At 48.6% G+C, this 18,210-nt stretch overlaps 5 protein-coding genes across 5 annotated transcripts; 1 reads left to right on the top strand and 4 right to left on the bottom strand.

Moving 5' to 3' along the window:
- Window positions 1–18: 18 nt before the first annotated feature.
- On the bottom strand, window positions 19–1,359 carry Asppvi_004938 (FAD-dependent oxidoreductase; the record flags this gene model as incomplete). Its single annotated transcript, XM_043300877.1, has 5 exons — window positions 19–738; window positions 806–909; window positions 960–1,063; window positions 1,122–1,259; window positions 1,331–1,359. 5 exons carry the CDS (start codon window positions 1,357–1,359, stop codon window positions 19–21), a joined length of 1,095 nt encoding a protein of 364 aa, XP_043156812.1.
- A 977-nt stretch (window positions 1,360–2,336) lies between these two features.
- On the top strand, window positions 2,337–3,888 carry Asppvi_004939 (OTU domain-containing protein; the record flags this gene model as incomplete). Its single annotated transcript, XM_043300878.1, has 3 exons — window positions 2,337–2,682; window positions 2,795–3,249; window positions 3,325–3,888. 3 exons carry the CDS (start codon window positions 2,337–2,339, stop codon window positions 3,886–3,888), a joined length of 1,365 nt encoding a protein of 454 aa, XP_043156813.1.
- A 1,416-nt stretch (window positions 3,889–5,304) lies between these two features.
- Asppvi_004940 (MHYT domain-containing protein) lies at window positions 5,305–7,841 on the bottom strand (the record flags this gene model as incomplete). The annotated part of the gene is made up of 4 exons (XM_043300879.1): window positions 5,305–6,747; window positions 6,829–7,014; window positions 7,072–7,636; window positions 7,687–7,841. 4 exons carry the CDS (start codon window positions 7,839–7,841, stop codon window positions 5,305–5,307), a joined length of 2,349 nt encoding a protein of 782 aa, XP_043156814.1.
- Window positions 7,842–11,438: 3,597 nt separating this feature from the next.
- Window positions 11,439–11,844, bottom strand: Asppvi_004941 (thioredoxin family protein; the record flags this gene model as incomplete). The annotated part of the gene is made up of 2 exons (XM_043300880.1): window positions 11,439–11,742; window positions 11,819–11,844. The coding sequence occupies 2 exons, from the start codon at window positions 11,842–11,844 to the stop codon at window positions 11,439–11,441; spliced, it is 330 nt and encodes a 109-aa protein (XP_043156815.1).
- Window positions 11,845–13,118: 1,274 nt separating this feature from the next.
- Window positions 13,119–15,494, bottom strand: Asppvi_004942 (uncharacterized protein; the record flags this gene model as incomplete). The annotated part of the gene is made up of 1 exon (XM_043300881.1): window positions 13,119–15,494. One exon carries the CDS (start codon window positions 15,492–15,494, stop codon window positions 13,119–13,121), a length of 2,376 nt encoding a protein of 791 aa, XP_043156816.1.
- Between the last annotated feature and the right edge of the window lie 2,716 nt (window positions 15,495–18,210).

Raw genomic sequence — 18,210 nt, forward strand, 5'->3', positions numbered from 1 at the left:
CTGCCGAAGTTGTCCGTATTACAACTTCGCTTTACTCTTGCTCTGCAGGACGGCATCAACCAACTTGACCGCCTCCGCGGCGCAACCGTACGAAGCTTGATAACCAAATCCTCCATGGCCATAGTTATGAACGACTGCTACCCCGCCAATCTTCTCCGTTTCAATACGAGTGCCGCCTTCTCTGAGAGGCCGCAGTCCGACCCCGTGCCTGATAATGTCCAATCCTTCAATGCCCTGACCGTCTTTAACGAGCTGCGGGAACAGAGCAATTGCACGCTTCATAATCCGAACTGCTAGGTTAGGATCGGGCAATGGATCCCACTGGTTCTTCTGATATGAGCCGCCGATGACAGTTCCACCGCCAGCTGCTCGAGTCATTATGTAAACCAGCTCGTCTTCACCGTCATCGCAGCCGGATATGGAAAACATGGCTCCAGGATCGTTGCGGACGACGACGATCTGCCCGCGACCCGGATACAGCTTCTCGTCACATACTCCGCCCAGCTTCCTCGACGAGAGACCGGTGCAATTCACCACCACGTCGGCCTTCTTGCCGGAGTGGTGGGCGCTTGCAGCCTCCGTAACGTGCTTGACGACGGCTCTTTTGAATACCACCCCGTTCTTTCGGCATTGCCCAACAAGCCAGGGGAGGTAGATGGCGGTGTTGATACAGACTGAGGTGAATGTCTGCGCGTTATCAATGCCAGGCGCTAGCTGGTCGGCTGGAATGTTTTTGAACTTATATGAAAATCGTCAGCCGAGCTCGTCATCAGTCTAAGGGCCATCCTGAAAGACAAAAACTCACGTCCGGAACGACGTCTTTGTACCACGGATTAGGTTGCACTAGCTCGGAGAACCATTGCCCAGTTGGTGATCCTTGGTCTTTGACTCGGTTGTATACAATCGTATCTAGAATGGTCAGTTGGGATGTATTACTTCGTTAAGCGCAGGAGATATACCTTGAAAATGGATCCCGGCGTCTGGGTGTTTCTCTGTCAGCTCCTTCAAAGCCGGCCATGTCTCTCGTTCCCACCTCTCATGAGGACTCCCGGACTTTCCCACACTTTCAAGCGATCAATCAGCGGAGAGATTTTAATTTGAGCCGAAGAAGAGACACCTACGGGAGGTAATTGGCTCCAGCCCATGGAGAACAGTATTCGATATCGTAGTCTCCAGGCATATGTTTGGCAACTACGGTGATGCTGTTGGACGCATTTTGAGAAAGGAGATATGCAGTAGTAAGCCCTGACACTCCAGCTCTGTTCACTTGTTGTCAGCATGAGATCTCCATTATTACCTGGAATCATGGATGGCCGCCGAACCAGCATACCCCAGAATCACAATGGTATTTGTAGCCATTGTATCTTCTTACTCGAGGAAATCAATGATATAAGCAACAGTAAAGTAGCGGAAGAAGAATATAACAATAGAATCTAAGGCTCTCAGGAAGAATGGCTCCATGAGTCAATGATATACTCCTCTCCAAGCGGGGTCTCGGCACTACCTTGGTTGCAAGAGAGCCGATTAGATAAGAGATTGTCCCTTTGCGGCATAATTTATGTATTGTTGGCTCGTAACCAAAGCATTTCGCATTGGTTTCGGTGGTGTATGGGCGGGTATTGTATCTTACCTATCTTGGCCGCGGAGGTCCGGGCGCTTGTGCGTGTAGAGGTAACTCGTCCAATCATTGCTTTTATAATGTAAAAGTTTTCGATCTTTTGTGTTGTTTCAACATCCATACCAATCATTTCACAGCCTCCATTCCTCATTGATTGCTCCTGTTATATGACTTTTGAGGAAACACATTAATTGATGGAGATGTTAGCTGCGTAGTCTTACGTCCATAGGTTAAATAAAGCACTTAGCTGGGATCAGTGAATCAAACAATCAAAGCATTAAAATTTCATTGTATTCGCGAATACAACACATTTCGTCATTGAGGAGATTTTACGTGTCAGCCACCAATAATCAGGCGTCCTGAGGCTCACCGCCTCGACCTCGGCCACGGATTTTGTTCCACTTCTGCCACTTTTGTTACGTTTTCCTCCGCAAGTCCGGCCAAAAAGTCTCGCCGCGCGTGTGTTGTATACCAGGGCTATCTTCGCCCTGTTAACTATTGCTTCACTATTTTCCTTTGTTTTCCCAACCCACAAATGGGTCGTTGTTGTCTATTCACTTGCGTCCGTATTCTAGATGATATAGACATTTCATCTTTCCCTCTCCTTTCCTCCCCTCTCCTTTCTCTCCTCCTCCCCTTCTTCTCAATTCTTCTCCTGCCACCATTATCCTTCTCTCCCTACCGCTCCCGTACGTTGATCTACAGCATCAAATCAACTATGGCGCAAGTAATTGCACCAATGTCTCCTCTACACCATCTGCCAAGCCCTTCTCAGGGTCAGTCATTGGTCAGACAGACTACAAGCAACTTGCAGCGTAAACAATCCAAGTTTCCCTCCAAATACCCGTCTCCAAAACCGGTGGAATCAAACAAACCAGCCCCAAAGGAACAGGATCCGGGGGAAAGGTCCACAGAAGAATCAATATCAGCGGAGTCCGATTGCGAGGAATTAGCACCGAGGCGGTCGGCAGCAAAGATTCGAAGCAAAGAAGCAGTAACACAAAGTCTCGAAATTCCGTGTCTCAATGAGCTAGGGCTCTATGCTTTCCCTACCAAGGGTGATGGTAATTTCTCCCTACATTGAGTCCCCAGACCTTTGATTTCTCTTAACTTGTGATCGTTCTGAAATATGCTGGCGTTCTACTATCGTTCCATACTAACAGTTTCCGTTCCCAGGTAACTGTCTGTACTACGCCCTGTCCGATCAAATGTACGGGAGCCCCGACCATGCCGACCAGATTCGTCTTCAGCTTGCAGATCATATTGCTGCTCACAGAGATTACTTTATAAACTTCATAGTCGCCGCCGGTGGAGAGCGGAGAGCTCCCAGACGAGCAGCTGCATCCAGATATTCTTCTTCGTCCAGATATTCTTCGTCCAGATATTCTTCGTCCTCGTCTTCGTCCGCAAGCCCGGCACCTCCCTCGTCTGAGGACATCGAACGCAGCTTCGAGTCGAAATTGGAGGGTTGTCGAAAGAATGGCACATGGGGTGGCTCCGAAGACATTCAAGCATTTTGCCAGTCATTCAAAGTCGACGTTCGCGTCTACAGCACGAAAGGCATTCAGACCTTTCGAGATGTCTATGCTCCGCGCAGTGAGGAGAGGGCAATTCTCCATGTCGCTTTTCACGTAAGTCATCTAGTTGTATTGGTCGTCGATTGTCGATCCATTTGCGAATATTCGACTAATCTTCCCGCTCTGCAGGACTTTAACCACTACTCTTCAGTGCGGCATGTGGATGGCCCTCATACTGGACTGCCACGTATCCCAAAAGATTTGAAATCAGCTAATCGAACTTCGAACATCTCGCCACCTTCCTACGCCGGAGTAAAGCGCTCCGCTGATGAAAGTGAGGATGAAGATCCTCGCCCGGCCGTTCGCCGCAAGAATGTCCCAGTCGGGGCACCGGAGAACAAATTGACCATGAAGTTACGCAGTCGGTCTTCCTCGCGGGCCTTGTCTCCTTCTCTTGCGAGCACAAAGCGCTCCGCTGATGAGGCTGCGGATGAGGACTCTCGCCCTACCCTTGCATCGAAGCGCTCCGCTGATGAAAGCGAAGATGAAGATCCTCGCCCGGCGGTTCGCCGCAAGAAAGTCCGAGTTGGGGCACCGGAGAACAAGTTGACCATGAAATTACGCAGTCGGTCCTCCTCGCGAGCCTTGTCTCCTTCAGCTGCTAGCATGAAGCGCTCCGCTGATGAGGCCGTGGATGAGGATCCGCGCCCTACCCCTCGAAGGCGGAGACTCCGCAATCGCATCAGCACTTAAGAAACAAGGCAGCTCATGCAGTCGTGAAGTGCCGTCTGAGCTGTCTCTTTCCACTAAAATTGAGTACTTCATCGATTTGAATAAGGTGGACAATTACCTCTTTCGGCTGTTCGACATAACAGTCGGCAATAAGTGGCACTTGCCGTACAGGATAGGATATCCTTCTTCTGCACTCATCCACAAATGAACAAGTGCCACGGCCCCGTACCGGGCGGTGCATGGCATCTACTACAATATGAAACCCGCGATTCTCCAAGATCACGGTTACTGGGAGGGCACGTCGCCCCAACCCATACACGAAGTTACGACATTCCACATTACTGGCTTTCTCTCGCCTTTTACTCATTTGCATTGGGAGCAGGTTGGATCATTTCAGGTTGCTTTGAGCATAAGGTTTACGCTTGCTACTTAGCGCTGGGCGGTTATTCTCGTTATTTGAGTGACATTTTTAAATGATCTGGTTATCATCGTTGTCGACTCTGGTGGCTTTCGTTTTCGCTACGGGTTTTACTGCATCAGTACACGATACCCCCATGGCAAGGCGTTTCTCCATTTCTTTTCCTTTTCTCTGCATCGGGTGTTGACATAATACACTGGCCTGGCTTGGCTTGGCTTGAGCGAATCTTGCCGGTTCATCAACATATTAGAATCAAGCATTTGAGGGTGCCTGGTGCACTCCTCCTTCAGATGGCTCTCTGTTCTATTTGCTTCTCTTTTTAGGAAATCGCCGTCGATTCGGCTTGTGTTAAATGGTACACGCTCGACAGGTGATCTGGGCTCAGCAGCAGCTTTGCCATACGCACAATTGAGAAACGGAAAGCTTGTAGAGATTTTCGACGTGTGTAACAAGATTGATAACATGCCTTTTTGGCATATCAAAGCTCCACATAAGCATTCAGGGTTCTTCTCACATATGATCACATGAGGATTTGATTTCATTAAGAACTAAACATAATCCCAATAATATACATGCACGCTTGTACCGGTTGCCTTCCAAGGTATCACTATGTACAGAACAAAGGAGAAGTGAAGGCCTCGTCATCCACCATTCTGACGAGGTTCCACAAGAGATATCTATGTATCTGCTCATTACTCGATATATAATATGTGCATAAGAATAAAATGACCCCTCATGACTGCTAAGGTATAACCTCGGAAATGTTCGTCATCTGAGCCATGCTCGAGATTCATGGCTCATGCACTAGTAGTGGACGAGTCCGTACCTCGCAAGGAGCGTCAACCATGCGATTTCGCGTTGGGTGGCGGCGTGACAATCCGCTAGTCACGGCATAGGTGCCCGTTTGCGCATCAGATCAAGGGCAGGCTTATTCTCAACTTGACCCAGGATTCCTGAGCTTATTTGATCATCTGAAAAGTGGAGTTCAAGGTTGATTGCGGCTGACTCGACCCTGTATCTCAGCTAACTGTCGAGCTTTGCTGGAATGTATCTGGTCTTAGCCGAATGTTAGGGGAATAGCACAGATTGTAGAGATCGTCCACATATGTGCCCGAGGCCGAGTCGCCAGCCACTACGGTAGTCTGTGAGGCATGCCGACCCAGTGTGGGCTGGGTTGACAATTCTGCGAGTTTCGCGATGTCCACTTTCACTTCCTTGCGAACGGTGATTTCTCCGAACGGTGAATGCTCCGCAAGAGTCTCCTGGGAAGTTGCGCTCATCTTATCGCTGGGCTGTTTGCGCTTCGGCCAGAAGCGACGAAGAGCACGAACAGAGGGTGCGATTTCGGGGTCGGTGGTTGAACTGGAGCGGGCGTTGGAATAATAGAGCTCTTGACTCAGCTCTTTTGCGAATCCATCGCATCCTGTGAAACCGTCATTCACTTGCTGCTGCACTCTGAAGAGACGCAGAGGCATGAATGTGAAGTCCGGGTTGGAGACTTGGGTGTCCAGCGTGCTGACAACACAGAATGGAAGAATGATACAATTGTTTCCGTCAGAATGCCTTGAAGGGCGACACGGAGCAATAAGGGGCCGTGCCGAGAATCTAGATGCTGAGTTGATATCAGGTGGCATGACGGACGAAAGGTTCCCCATCGCTTGGATCAACTGTTGGCGAAAGGTGTCAGCGTCCCTGTAGGCACGCGCCGTCTCCGACTTCAGCCAGTTCAGGCACGTTGACACGGTCCACCCTTCCATGTGTGACAATAATTCCAGATGAGCAATTTGGAGACGTTTGATTGGTAGGGAGGAAGACGGTAACGGATTGCTGATGCCTTTGGCAGTGAGTACTTCGAAGTTGTCATGAACAGTGGGGCGCATGACAAAGGAGACCAAATGAACTCCTGGCTCGAAATTCCGACCGGAGGTGGCATAGTCTCGCATATCCCTGAGATGAGCGGCCAAAGTCATGGACGGTATATGGATACGGCGAGATAGCACAGGGATAACGTTCTCAATTGCCGTAAATCGAAGCCCTGATGCTGCTAGGCGAGCAGCTTCGTGCCTACTCAATTGCCGGACAGTGAACATCATCTGACCCTTATTGGCACTGAGTCGAGAGTATCCCATTGCTCGAGAAAAGCGCGATACTGGTGTTGTAGTGGTCAGGATGTCATCATACAGCACACCCATGTCGGAAAGAGGCTGTCGCAGTTCCTCGGCCAGGTCCTGAGCGGTTACACAGAAGTGTTGTTTGAAGGACCCGTCAAAATCACCTTGCATCTCCGTGTCCTCGTCGGTCGCTCCATCTTGCGGGGTGTACTGCTGTGTCGCAGCTTTCTCGGACTCGAGTCGACTTCTCATAAAGGGAACGACATCCATCACGAGTTTCCAGTTTCGACTTGCACGGAATGCCCAAAGGAAGGCCGAATGTGTTCTTGTAAGGTCGTCGTCGTTGAAAGTCTACCAAGTAGCAAGGCGATTAGTATGGTCTGTCGGTTCAGTAAAGTCATATGTTGGGGTCCTTATCCGCTGACAACATACCTTTCCGCGATACCGATCCACGATTTTCCTACTCGGAAGACCTGCATGCGGAGTCACCATGACTCTACCGGCTGGGTCGAAGAAGACACAACTCAAGACCACTTGGCGGGCCTTTGTTCTCGATCGTCTGCGGTCTCCGCCGGCCGCGATGGCACATGCTGATAGAACTGAGCAGGAAACACATGCCTTATCGCATTACCTCATTAGTTTGCCTGTCGCCGTTGATGGGTGGAGACAACGTACCAGGACCGCACATATGATGACAGTTTGGCTTCGTGAGAGTTGGCCGCCTTGCCTGACGGATTGATCATGTTGTTTGTAAGATGTACCAACTGCAGCAGTCCAGTGCATACCAGAGACAGCGATGGCAAGTAGACAGCCACAGATTCCCCGTCTCCACCAACTGTTAGTCCATGTAGCCCTCCACCGAAAGAAGATTCCCAAGGCCACAGTACTAGCAAAGATGGCAATGATTGCGGCTCCGACAACATGCGCGACCTTGTAGCTGCATTGGTAATTGGCGATGCCAAGCTGGCCAATGTAGTGCATTCCACACACCGCGCTGCCCGTTAGGGCACCTCCCATAACGATACGAATATAGCCAGCCTTTTCACTGGTTCCTATCGCGTAGAAAGCTGCAAGCAGGACGACTACGGGAAGGATGAATGAAACTCCTGTGAAAGTCACGCTATACACAATCTGGATTGGGGCTGCTCCATCACCAAGCACGATTGCTCTATTGCCAATGAAGTGCATGCACCAGATGCCGATGCCGCCCATGGTTACCGAGGATGTGAACAGAAGATACCTATAATGTTAGCCATTTAGATGAAATGGTACTTCGAACAGTAGTCATACCAGTTATATAAGCCGGCCTTCGACGTCCGTCGGTGAAGAAGTTCGAGGGTAGTCGCACACCCCATCGTGCTGACAACGTAGGAGAGAAAGATGTAGCCTGCCAGATAAGATACGGCAACGGGCAGCCCGTTCCGGTGATCGTCTGAAGCCGACATTTCTAATATCGTTCAAGATTAAGGATTGACTTAGAATGAAGGCGATCTCAATGGATTGATGTGGAGTTGTCAGCGCATCTCAGCCCGTAAATCTGCTCAACGAACGGCTAGAAGGAAGAGCAAGGAACGACTGAGGGAGGAGGCAAAGAATGAATAAAGTTGACAGTGACGAACAGATCGTCTATGCGGGGGACTTAGAGTGCTGGGAGTCAACTATATGACATGCGAGATCAACATGATTCAAACGTGCCGGTTCCAAACCGCGATTCCTGCAGCTTCAGAAAATTGAGACGGCCAAGTATCCATATGGGGCACTTCATGACAAGGGGTGCTCTTATGAAAAGACGCAGCCCAATTTATTTGTTACAAGTTCATTGGAAGTGGTCAACCTCCAAGTAAGCACCGGTCCATATGGCCGGATCAAGGCACGAGAGGCCAATGGGAATACTAAGGACAGGCATTATTTGGTACTCCGTAGATGTCGCTAACACCGAACCAAAGTAAATCGTAGCTAGTCAGCTGGTGATTCTCGAGGACCAGGAATGTTGTTAGAACTGGATCAACAGATCGGACCGTAGTTGGCTCACGAGGGAACGATGGGGAACAGACTTCGGCACTTAGCGAGTTAGTGCTGACTCCAGGCCTGGCCAACGACCAGGATATCGGTACCTGGGTTCATTCCATTGGCCAGGTTCATATTAAACAATCAATTCGCCAGCAGAATGTCAGGACCTAGAAGACCAAGGTCTCAGAAGACTGCCTCGGGTCGGAGCTTTTGGCCAAAATTGCGGACTTCGAGACTCCTTTGCAGACCCGCAACAATCAAATTTCAGCTGCGCCATGACCAGGTTTCATTGTCTTAATTTTGTGACTGTATGCACATGCGAACTCTGCGCGCAATTTGAGACATTTGTTCAAAATGAAGTATGCCTGACCGGATACCACCTTTCCTTGTTTGTTGACTTCATCCGAATCTTATCATGAGCCAGATCGGTTGATTGCCCTTTTGTTCCACGCATGGAAAACTTCTATCCCATGGGTCCATGGCTCGAGGACGCCAATAGGACCTTCTCAGGAACTTGTCAAATAATGGCCGACGTAGTGGAGACCGAATGACTCGAAGCGCGATATGCTAAGTCAAATCTGTACGAGCAAATTTAGCGGGTTGCTAGCTTGCTTCAATTATCAGACACTTGTAGCAAGGCCGTCTCGTGTTTGGAACTTTTGCGGAGACAGGAGTCATGACACAAACGAGGCTTCGTCTTTTTAGTCTAGAGGCCGAATGGCCGGTGCGAAGCCAAGGAACTTCGGAGTTGGGCCACCAGCGAAAGATCCTGGTAGAGTGGCACCGTTATGTGCAATGTTCCTAGTAGAGTGGCACCATTATGTGCAGCTATGAATGAATGAAAGTCAGTTTGAAAGGTGTAGGCGAGTCCAAAGCTGATCCCATAACACAGCTTGAGTGTTAGTCACTTATTTGAATGAAGAAGTGTCCAGTGTCATCTGTTGACTGTATTCAAAGCCTAGGCTGGGGGAAGTGGAAATGCACGAGCAGGAGATGCCAATCTTCGCTAGCCCATAAGAGGCCTAGCTCATATCAATCCATTATCAATAGAGATTGGGCTCCTTCAAACCTGAGGCCGAGGCACATCCTAGGATGTTCGATCTGCTTGTCTCAATAATTTTCCAGTCATCTGCCTGGTCATTTAGTCCTTGAAGTACCGAGAAAAGCCACCACTGATAACGACACGAGGTCGAATGCAATCATCAAACTATATTCAAAGTCCAGTCCTCGTCTTGTCTTTTGCTTTTGTTTTCTTTTCCTCTTCGTACTAGGCTAGGGTTCCCACTTTCCAGTGGACCATGTACGTATCATCTCCACCCGATCTCAAAAATCGAGATGCTCGATCCAATCTCTACAATGTGCCCACAGACTCACGTTCAGATTTCACCTTCATCGGGCTTAGCTGAGAGTATCATCCATTTTGAACGTGGCTGTCCGCATGGCATATTTGACCTGATTCACAGTATGCACCAACCCAGCTCAAGCGTGGGGTCTCCCGGCAACTGAACCGCTCCCTGCTCATTCATATTGATTCTTGTTCCACTGTTGTAATTTTTCTTCGACACTATCTCCAGCCTTAGGGTTCCACATGATCGCTCGTCGTGCAACCTTGGATTAATGTTTCCTGCCCATTATCTCATTATCGTCTGTTATATATACGCCGACTGAGCGAAGTATACCATATCGAAAGATAAAGCTTAGCAATATGTCAGTCTAAGTCCGTAGGAGCCCGCATATTGTCTACCTACGACGTCCGGCGACCGGGCCTTGACCGTGCTACTGATATCAGAGCATCAACTCTGTACTTCTTGAGAATCAGGGATACACTTAAGCTCTAGAACCCAAGGGCTTTGCAGAGCAACCAGGTTGTTTTGGATGCATGTCAGAAATGCACCTCACAACACCGTCAGTTGTGGAAATCTCCACGAGGCAGATTCTATAGGATAAAATGATCACTCAGGCCTTGAACAGGGTACTCCCCGCCCATTGACTATAACTTTCTTTGGACTATATACGCCAAGGCAGAGCGCATATCCCCATCAATATAGTGTGGCCAGGCACAGCAGTGACAGAAAGCTTGGTTCCTTGCCACTTGATCGCGGTTTTCAGTGCCTTATCCCCTCCAGAGGCTCAGCTGCAACAACGCCCTCGAGGTTCCAGCAATTTGGTGGTCATATGGATCTTAATTTTGTTTCATTATCTTGGGAAGGGTATATTATCATGTCTAGATTCGCACTAAAGCTACTCCCAATATCATGACCACCAGGCCTACCTTTGCTCGATCATTGATCTTCATATCAAGCTCAGATGGAACACTGTAGCACTTAAAGTGGCTCCGTCTCATAATGTGGAATAGCAGTGTGCAAGCTCACCACTATTAAGCACTGATACAATATATCACCTTTGTTATCAGTGAGGTCCTGCTTTGAACCTCAGAAGTATGACCTCAGCTATTTAACCAATTGTGCCATTGCACAAACAGATCACCTCTGTTCCTTGTGAAAATTGACGATGTTTCTGAGATAAGTACATTGCCTATAGCTTCTAGTGCTTAATTGTGTCTGGTCATACTTCCATAAAATTATAATTTTTTTCCTATGGAGGCATAGACCTACTGCTCATCTATTCCGTTGCGACGTCATGATGCAGTTGGTTATCATTGAATGAGCAGAGCCACATCGGAAAGGGTCCGAATTTATTCCAGGTAGATGCGTCTCTGCGAAGCCAAATTAACCAGGCAATGTTATCAGCTCGGAATGTTCAGGAGCAGCAGGGGAAACAGGGCCGTCATTGATATCTTGTGGAGTTACATAACCATCCTGTTCGACTTTTGTCGTCTTCAGAACGCGAGGCCCCAGAAATTGCTACAGTCCCAGAATGTAGTAGGCTTGGTTGCGATGATGGCATCCTGAATTCTTCAGATAAGTGAACACCAAAACGACGAACAGATAAAACACGGAACGGAAAGGTTCTATCAAATTTCCTTCATGATTAATGTATTTACACCCAAAACCTCGTCAAGAAAAAGGCGTTTAAGCGACGTGCTGTCTGATAGCAGCCTCAAGGGCCGGAGGGTTGGCACCAACAACTTCGTTAACCTTCTGGCCGTCCTTGAAGAAAATGAAAGTGGGCATAGCACGGATACCGAGCTCAGCAGCAACTTCGGAGAGGTCGTCAACGTCGATCTCGTAAAACTTGGCGTTCTTGAATTCGTCCTGGGTGCTAAAGCCCTCGAAGATGGGAGAGATAACCTTGCAAGGGCCGCACCAGGTTGCGGAGCAGTCGACAATGACAGGGCCCGAGGACTCCTGGACCTTCTCCTTGAAGACCTTGGGGCTGGGATTGGTGTCAGTAGTCTGGCATCAAGCAGAATTATTCAAAATGGGCGTATCAGAAGTGCGAGAGAACGTACTCAGTAATCTTCTCGACGTTGCCCATTGTGGATGTAGGTGAGAATCGGGAGATTGGAGTGGAAGAAAAAGCTCGTTGGCTGATCGAGGAGAAGCGGTTGCTGGCGGGGATACGGGTGAAGGACGACTGGAAAAATGTCGACGAGACGGCGACTTTGCTTGCCGATCTGAGTGGTGTAGATATGGCCCTGACGGAGGAGAGAGAGGTAGGAAGACGAAGAGAGGTCGCGGTGGATGATTTAAACACTATGGGTGGTCAGAGTATGGTTGGCTCCGAGATGAGGGGCTCGAGGAGGGGCACAAATAGGGATTTTGTAGTGGGATGACGAGCAGCCTCCCAATGACGTGAGCGCCTCCCGGAGACTCAGGATGAATAATCCACAGCCGCGATCACTAATGCGGCGGAAATGTCTCGGGAGCTATGGAAGGAACGAGGTGGTGGTGGTAGCTCAGAATCACCTACTTGTGAACGACCCAGATCCCTCAAGTTAAGGCGTATTTGGGGATAGATTTGTCAGAGTACGAGGTCAATTGAAGATACTGCGCCTTTGCAATAGTCAACAATAATCTATTAGCGGCTGTTGATGCGATGCAACTTCAAGGTACCGTTGGATGTTAGGCTGAGGAGGCGAGAAGACGGGTCCTGGGCTTCCAGGGTCGTACCTTAACGAAGCTTAAAGCGGCGCCCCTAGATGACGCGATTCCGCTGCTTACGAATTGGAAACGGTCTGGATCTTGTGGTAGCCTCAGGCATCAAGAATCTCTCTCGGCAATTAACAAACTAACTACTGCCTACTACTGAGAGATATATCTATCTAGTAGACATAAGATACCCTGGTCTCTGTCTTGTACAATTAGGGGATGGCAGCACAATTTGCCATCAAGCGGTACAACGGTAGATGTGATGAGGAATATTCTGGGTATAAATTGAACTCTGTATCTTCGGGTCTATCTAGAGTCACAAATCCCAAAATCACACGGACATTGTTCATTTGCAATCGAGGCGCATCCAACTAACTCGCACTCCTTGGGGGTATCAACAAACAAAGTATCTAACTCAAACCTCCACTAAGCCTGTAAACGCTGCCATGGCCACGGGGAAATATCTATCAAAAGAAAGACAAAGGAAAGGTAAGGAGCGGCAAGAGTATGTACTCATGGACAAACGTATTAAACACTCAATATAATAGATCAGAAAATAGGGTATACCGGGTAATTGCTTGACCTTTCTGCGGGCTCGTCGGTTGACGCTGCTTCGTTGTACACATTGAGAAGCTCTCAAGGCCCGAGCCTGGGCATGACTCAATATGCGCGTCCATAATTCTCATCGTGCATGTACTCATGTTCGGATGGATGCTCTTCGATAGGACTCACTTCCTCGTCGGCAGATATGGGGGACAGTGACTGGATCGACCTCAGCAGAAGGCCTTCGTTTGACTTAGGCCGAATTGTTGGATTCACGACAACGGGCCTCTTCGCAATCTCTGAATGCCAGGTTTCATCTTGTGATGACGAGTGGACGTTCAAATCCTTCACATCCTCGCCAAGGACACTGTTGCTTGGTCCTACAGTGTCATCGTAGTCCCCCTCGAATCGAACAAAGTGCTCTTTTTGAGGCATTGCGTCGCCCTTGACCGAGCTCTCGTGCCCTTCTTCGGTGTGGTTATGTGACAAACTGGCACTGCGCTGGATCAGATTGCTCTTCCTCTGAGAAATGCGGCGCAGAAATTGCCCTGACATCCAGGATCCTTCTGAATCAATTGACGCTAGTGATTGTGATAATGGCACATTGTCCGCGACCTCCTCTAAACTTTCGCCACCCCACGAGCGATGGGGGGTCTTGCTCGCATCTTGGAGGTCGGATTCTGAGCCAGGAATTGGATAGTGAGATTCCACATGCAGATCAAGCCTGTCATTTTCTTTCCCAAATCGATCGGAGGGCTCCTCCGGGATTTCAGGGGACTGAATGCGCGAATCCGGGGGGGAAAGAGGCTCATCGCCAAAGTGTTCAGTGAATTTGGACTGAGAGCGTTTGATGATGCCAGGTCGAAGGTAAGGTTTTGGAGGAGCGTACGGTGGGGGTCCGGATGACTGAGTGGACACTTTGAAAAAAGATTCATGAGACGTATTGGAGAATTCCGAAGACTGGTCATGGAAACGTTCGCGATATCTCCGCTTGAGACGAGAGCTGCCGCGTCGAAACAACGAAGCCAATGCACCACCCCGTGTGCTGCTATGGTCGGATAGACGTCTCTCAGATTCAACCGTTCTTGACACATCCGATGTGGATTCTCGAGCTACGCCATATACCTGGGAGGAAGTGGGACTGCTCAACCCACGCCTGGATGGAGACGGCGATAGGGTGGTGTGTGACATTCCCATGTCGTGCGACGGGGTAAAACTCGGACGCTCAGCTAACTTGAACTTTGTAACAGAGCTATCATCGAGGTTGCCAACGACATGGACACTTTCAAAAGATGCATGACGACTTCGCTCCCTGGAAGCGTCCCGCAACCAGGAGCCAGCGGTGTCACCAGATAGAAAAGTTTTTGTCTCATCGTTCTTGGACATAGTCCCACTGCCTGCAGGAGTAGATTCAGCATTCTTCTCGACAGGGGCCCGGCCTCGGTTGATATCGGACGATTCTTGGTCGTCAGCTTGTTGGCGTTGAGACTCCTCTTCCTGCTCCTCTTCCCTCCGCTGGCGTTCTGCGCGACGTTGCAATCTGCGACGTAGCCTTTCCTGTTCTTCAATCCTTTGCTTCTCCTTTCGGCGACGATCCCTCTCAAGCAGTTCCCGCAATGCACTTGCATCGAGACTATCAGCCAATGCGTCCACGCGCTGCTTCGAGTACAATTCCTCTTCCGAAAGGGACAAATTAAGGACGTTCTCCTTGCGGCTTGCTACCTCGGCTGATTTCTGACTTTTGGCAGCCGAGCTGCGCGGCGCTTCCACATATCGAATGATAGGACGAGGGGTCCAGGCAGCCAAACCGTTGACCTTGAAGGTATACGATTCAGAGAAATCAGACACAGACGAGGCAGCGGAATCGCGCACAGGTAAACTAATGTCCGAGAGATAGCGGTCGGACCGCCGGCTATGAGCTCTAGGAGCTCGTCGTGTCTCGACAGAGATTCTCTCTCCTGGCAGTGTACCGGGCCGCCAAGGTATGTCAATGGGGGTTGAGGCCATTAGCCGAATCTCTTGCTCTCGTGCAATTTCGTATGCCTTCCGCTTGCTCAGTCTTTTCTTCAAAACTGCCGGGCCCTTATCGTTCTGCTTCGATTTCAAGAGCGAGCCGTTCCGAGAGATCGAAGATTGCTGGTTGTGGTCTGCACCAGGATGAGAGATATACGACTCTGGAGCACGGTCTACTTGGGAGTGTGACTTTGGCAGCATTTTGACAGGGTAGGCTTGCTCGCGGTGTAAAGATGATGGGTGTAACGGCTGGACTGCTGCTTGAACGGATTCATCTCGGAAGGAACTCGAGGTATCTTCGATAGGCTGTGAATGGCGGTTTTTTTGACGCTTGGACTGTTTACGGGACGGCTCTCTGCCCACCGAGGAGCCCACGAAGCTTGGGCCATTTTCGTACGACACTTTCAAATTTGCGGCATCCGGGGCACCTAGCTGGATAGTATGCCGCTTGTTTTTGCGACCAAAAGGCCATATCGCCATGGTGCCAGTTCAGCTAAGTCCCTTGTTCCTTCGTTGTTGGCGATTCAAAGGTTGGCGGATTCTTTGTGAGATACAGGAATGTCGCGAATAAGTGAACTCATTTGGAATCATGGGGCAGGTGAGACACGCGATCRACGAGCGAAGGAGATATCCTAGAGACGTGTATAGACAAACGGTATCAACTGGCAGATAAATAAGTCGGCATCGATGTTTGACTGGTATTTAGCTTTCCAAGAGTGGCCGTTTGTCACGAGGTAAAAGATTGAGACATCCAAGAAAGTCGGAAGAAAGAAGACGAGAGGAAAAAAGGATAGTCCGGCGTAAGGAGTCAAGCGCTGTCTCAAAGGAAGCAGAGGGATTTCGAGTCGATCCGCAGAAGAGAAACCTTCCTCACGATGATGTACGGAAAACTTGGAGAGATATATCAGCGCTGTCGTCACTTCTGTCAGGAGGCAAATTGAATGGTAAAGCTCGGTGATCCGCCGAATGGAGGCGACGCCACATGGAGTTGCAGTAAGTAAGAATTTCAAATCAAGGGCAGAGTATAGAGAGTCGATCAGGTAAACAACAGGACGAAAAAAAGGGAAAGAAATGTCTATCAATAATAGCTGTTATGGGTGATGGTTTGATAGAAGAAGAGAAGAAAAGAAAAGGGGATCCACGGACTGTCTTCCTGGGGAGTCCAGGCTGTGTAAACCACTATCTATCAACACTGCTAGGGTAGGAGTCTAGGTACACCTACAGAATACCTATCTAATAGTAGCTGGGGGGCCGAGACAAACAAACCGCCCTTTTTGTTCGTCGACCCGGAGGATCGACTTGGCTGGTTAGCGGTTACGCCAACGGCAGAGGACCACTTGAACCGGAGGCTATCGTAGTTAGGTATCATTATTACATTCTTGTTATTATCAGTGGGTATCATTAATTCTGTCAGCATCGGGTGGTGACTGATCCATATTGATTTTCGTTCTATCTCGTTATGACTGAGATTATGCCTACTGAAATTGATGCATCTATCCGCTCAGGTCCCTTTCTTACTTCGTTCAACCTATTTCTTTTTCTGGATTTGTGAGGAACTTCAAAGACGTCCTGTTCAATGAGTCAATTATTATGGTGGAAAAAAAAGAGAGAGATGATCATGAAAATTTTCTCCAATGTGGGGAAATCCACCGCCAGAACGGCCACATGGACATTGGCATCGACGCCCAAGAGACCCCATTCTGATTGTGACCTTGGGCTTGGACTAAGAGAGTAATGGTAGGTAAGGTACCTGCCTTAGGTAGGTACGGAGTACTCTTTAGCACACCATCACAATGAGGTGACTCAGGAATCATTCCTCCGATTATTATTCTGTAGTAGTGTGAGTGAATCTATCAACATCACATTAATCAGTCCTATTCCTAAGGTGCAGGATAAAAATCTATCTACGCAAGATCTGCAGAGTATCTGGTATTACTGTATTAATTCACCTTAGTCTGATAAGGTAACCTCATGAGCAGGAAGTTTTATTACTCTGTAATCTGTATGCGTTGTACGGAGTACCGACTCCACATTTCATTACTAGGCTATTCTTAGAAACAGTCTCCAAGAGTACATGATGAGTGTTGCCTACTCTGTACAGATACCTAAGTACCTTAGTACTTGCCGTACAGATCCAGGATAAGGTGTAAGACACTTGTAACTTCGGGAAATTCTGTTGTCAATATTACTGAAGTCAAGGAATAATATCCTCCTTCAGTCAGCACTCAAGGCAAGAGACGCCCCATCAAGCTTTGTCTCAGATGAACACCAAAACAGCAATATCACCTTCGGAAAATACGAAATAGCATCTAAATCGTTGATCTCGGCCTTGGTGTGGATTGACTCGTGTAGTCATGTTGGGAACCCGGCTTCTGATGAAGAGTGATGTCATCGTCAACTACTCTCTCTAGCTAAACCTAGAGAGGTATTATTGCGTTATATCATCTATGTCATCGCAAGGAGTAAACAGAGCACTAGCACAGAGTAAGATAGGTACCCCGACAAGGGCATGATTCACGTACATGGGCCCAATGACGATCGACAATAATATTGCTGCGGTCTGAAGAGTGAAGGGAATGAATGATGCTTGCACAAGATGGCCTGTGGTGAACAGACTCCTGACATATCGATTTTCTATATTCAGTTATGGACTATAGCAAATGGTGTGAAATAGAAAGATATGAGCATAATCGCAGAGGTGATTGTATAGTCTAATTAACGGTCTTCAGATTCCAGGTTATTGGATGGAAGCAACCATCCAGGTCAGTCTTAAATCATAACAATCTAGTCCAATAATGGCCGGAAGTTATTTGCGATACTTCGTTCTCCATAGATCACCTGCAAGGAGGCAATTGGATTGTTGACGTCTCAAGGTTGTTTAGCTGGAGTAAACATTGTTCAGATATTACAATGGCAGCGAATCACAATAGGGGTCGAATCAGGCCAGTGGGGAATTTTCAGCCACGAAATTGACAGTTGACTTTGTGGCTTAAGATAGTCCAGTCTACGGAATATGGAGCAGAAATTGGGCTTAAGCAGTCTCAAACTCTCAATGATAATTCAGAGGTATTAACGGAGTAAGTAATCATAAATCAATATAATAACTCGGCTTGTTGAAAAGTAAGGTACATTGCCATGGTCAGTACAGGCTGCAGAGAATCTGCAGAAGGCATGACTATACAATTATCGTTTACCC

Source organism: Aspergillus pseudoviridinutans (genome assembly GCF_018340605.1).
Source record: "Aspergillus pseudoviridinutans IFM 55266 DNA, scaffold_3, whole genome shotgun sequence".
Lineage (NCBI taxonomy): Eukaryota > Fungi > Ascomycota > Eurotiomycetes > Eurotiales > Aspergillaceae > Aspergillus > Aspergillus pseudoviridinutans.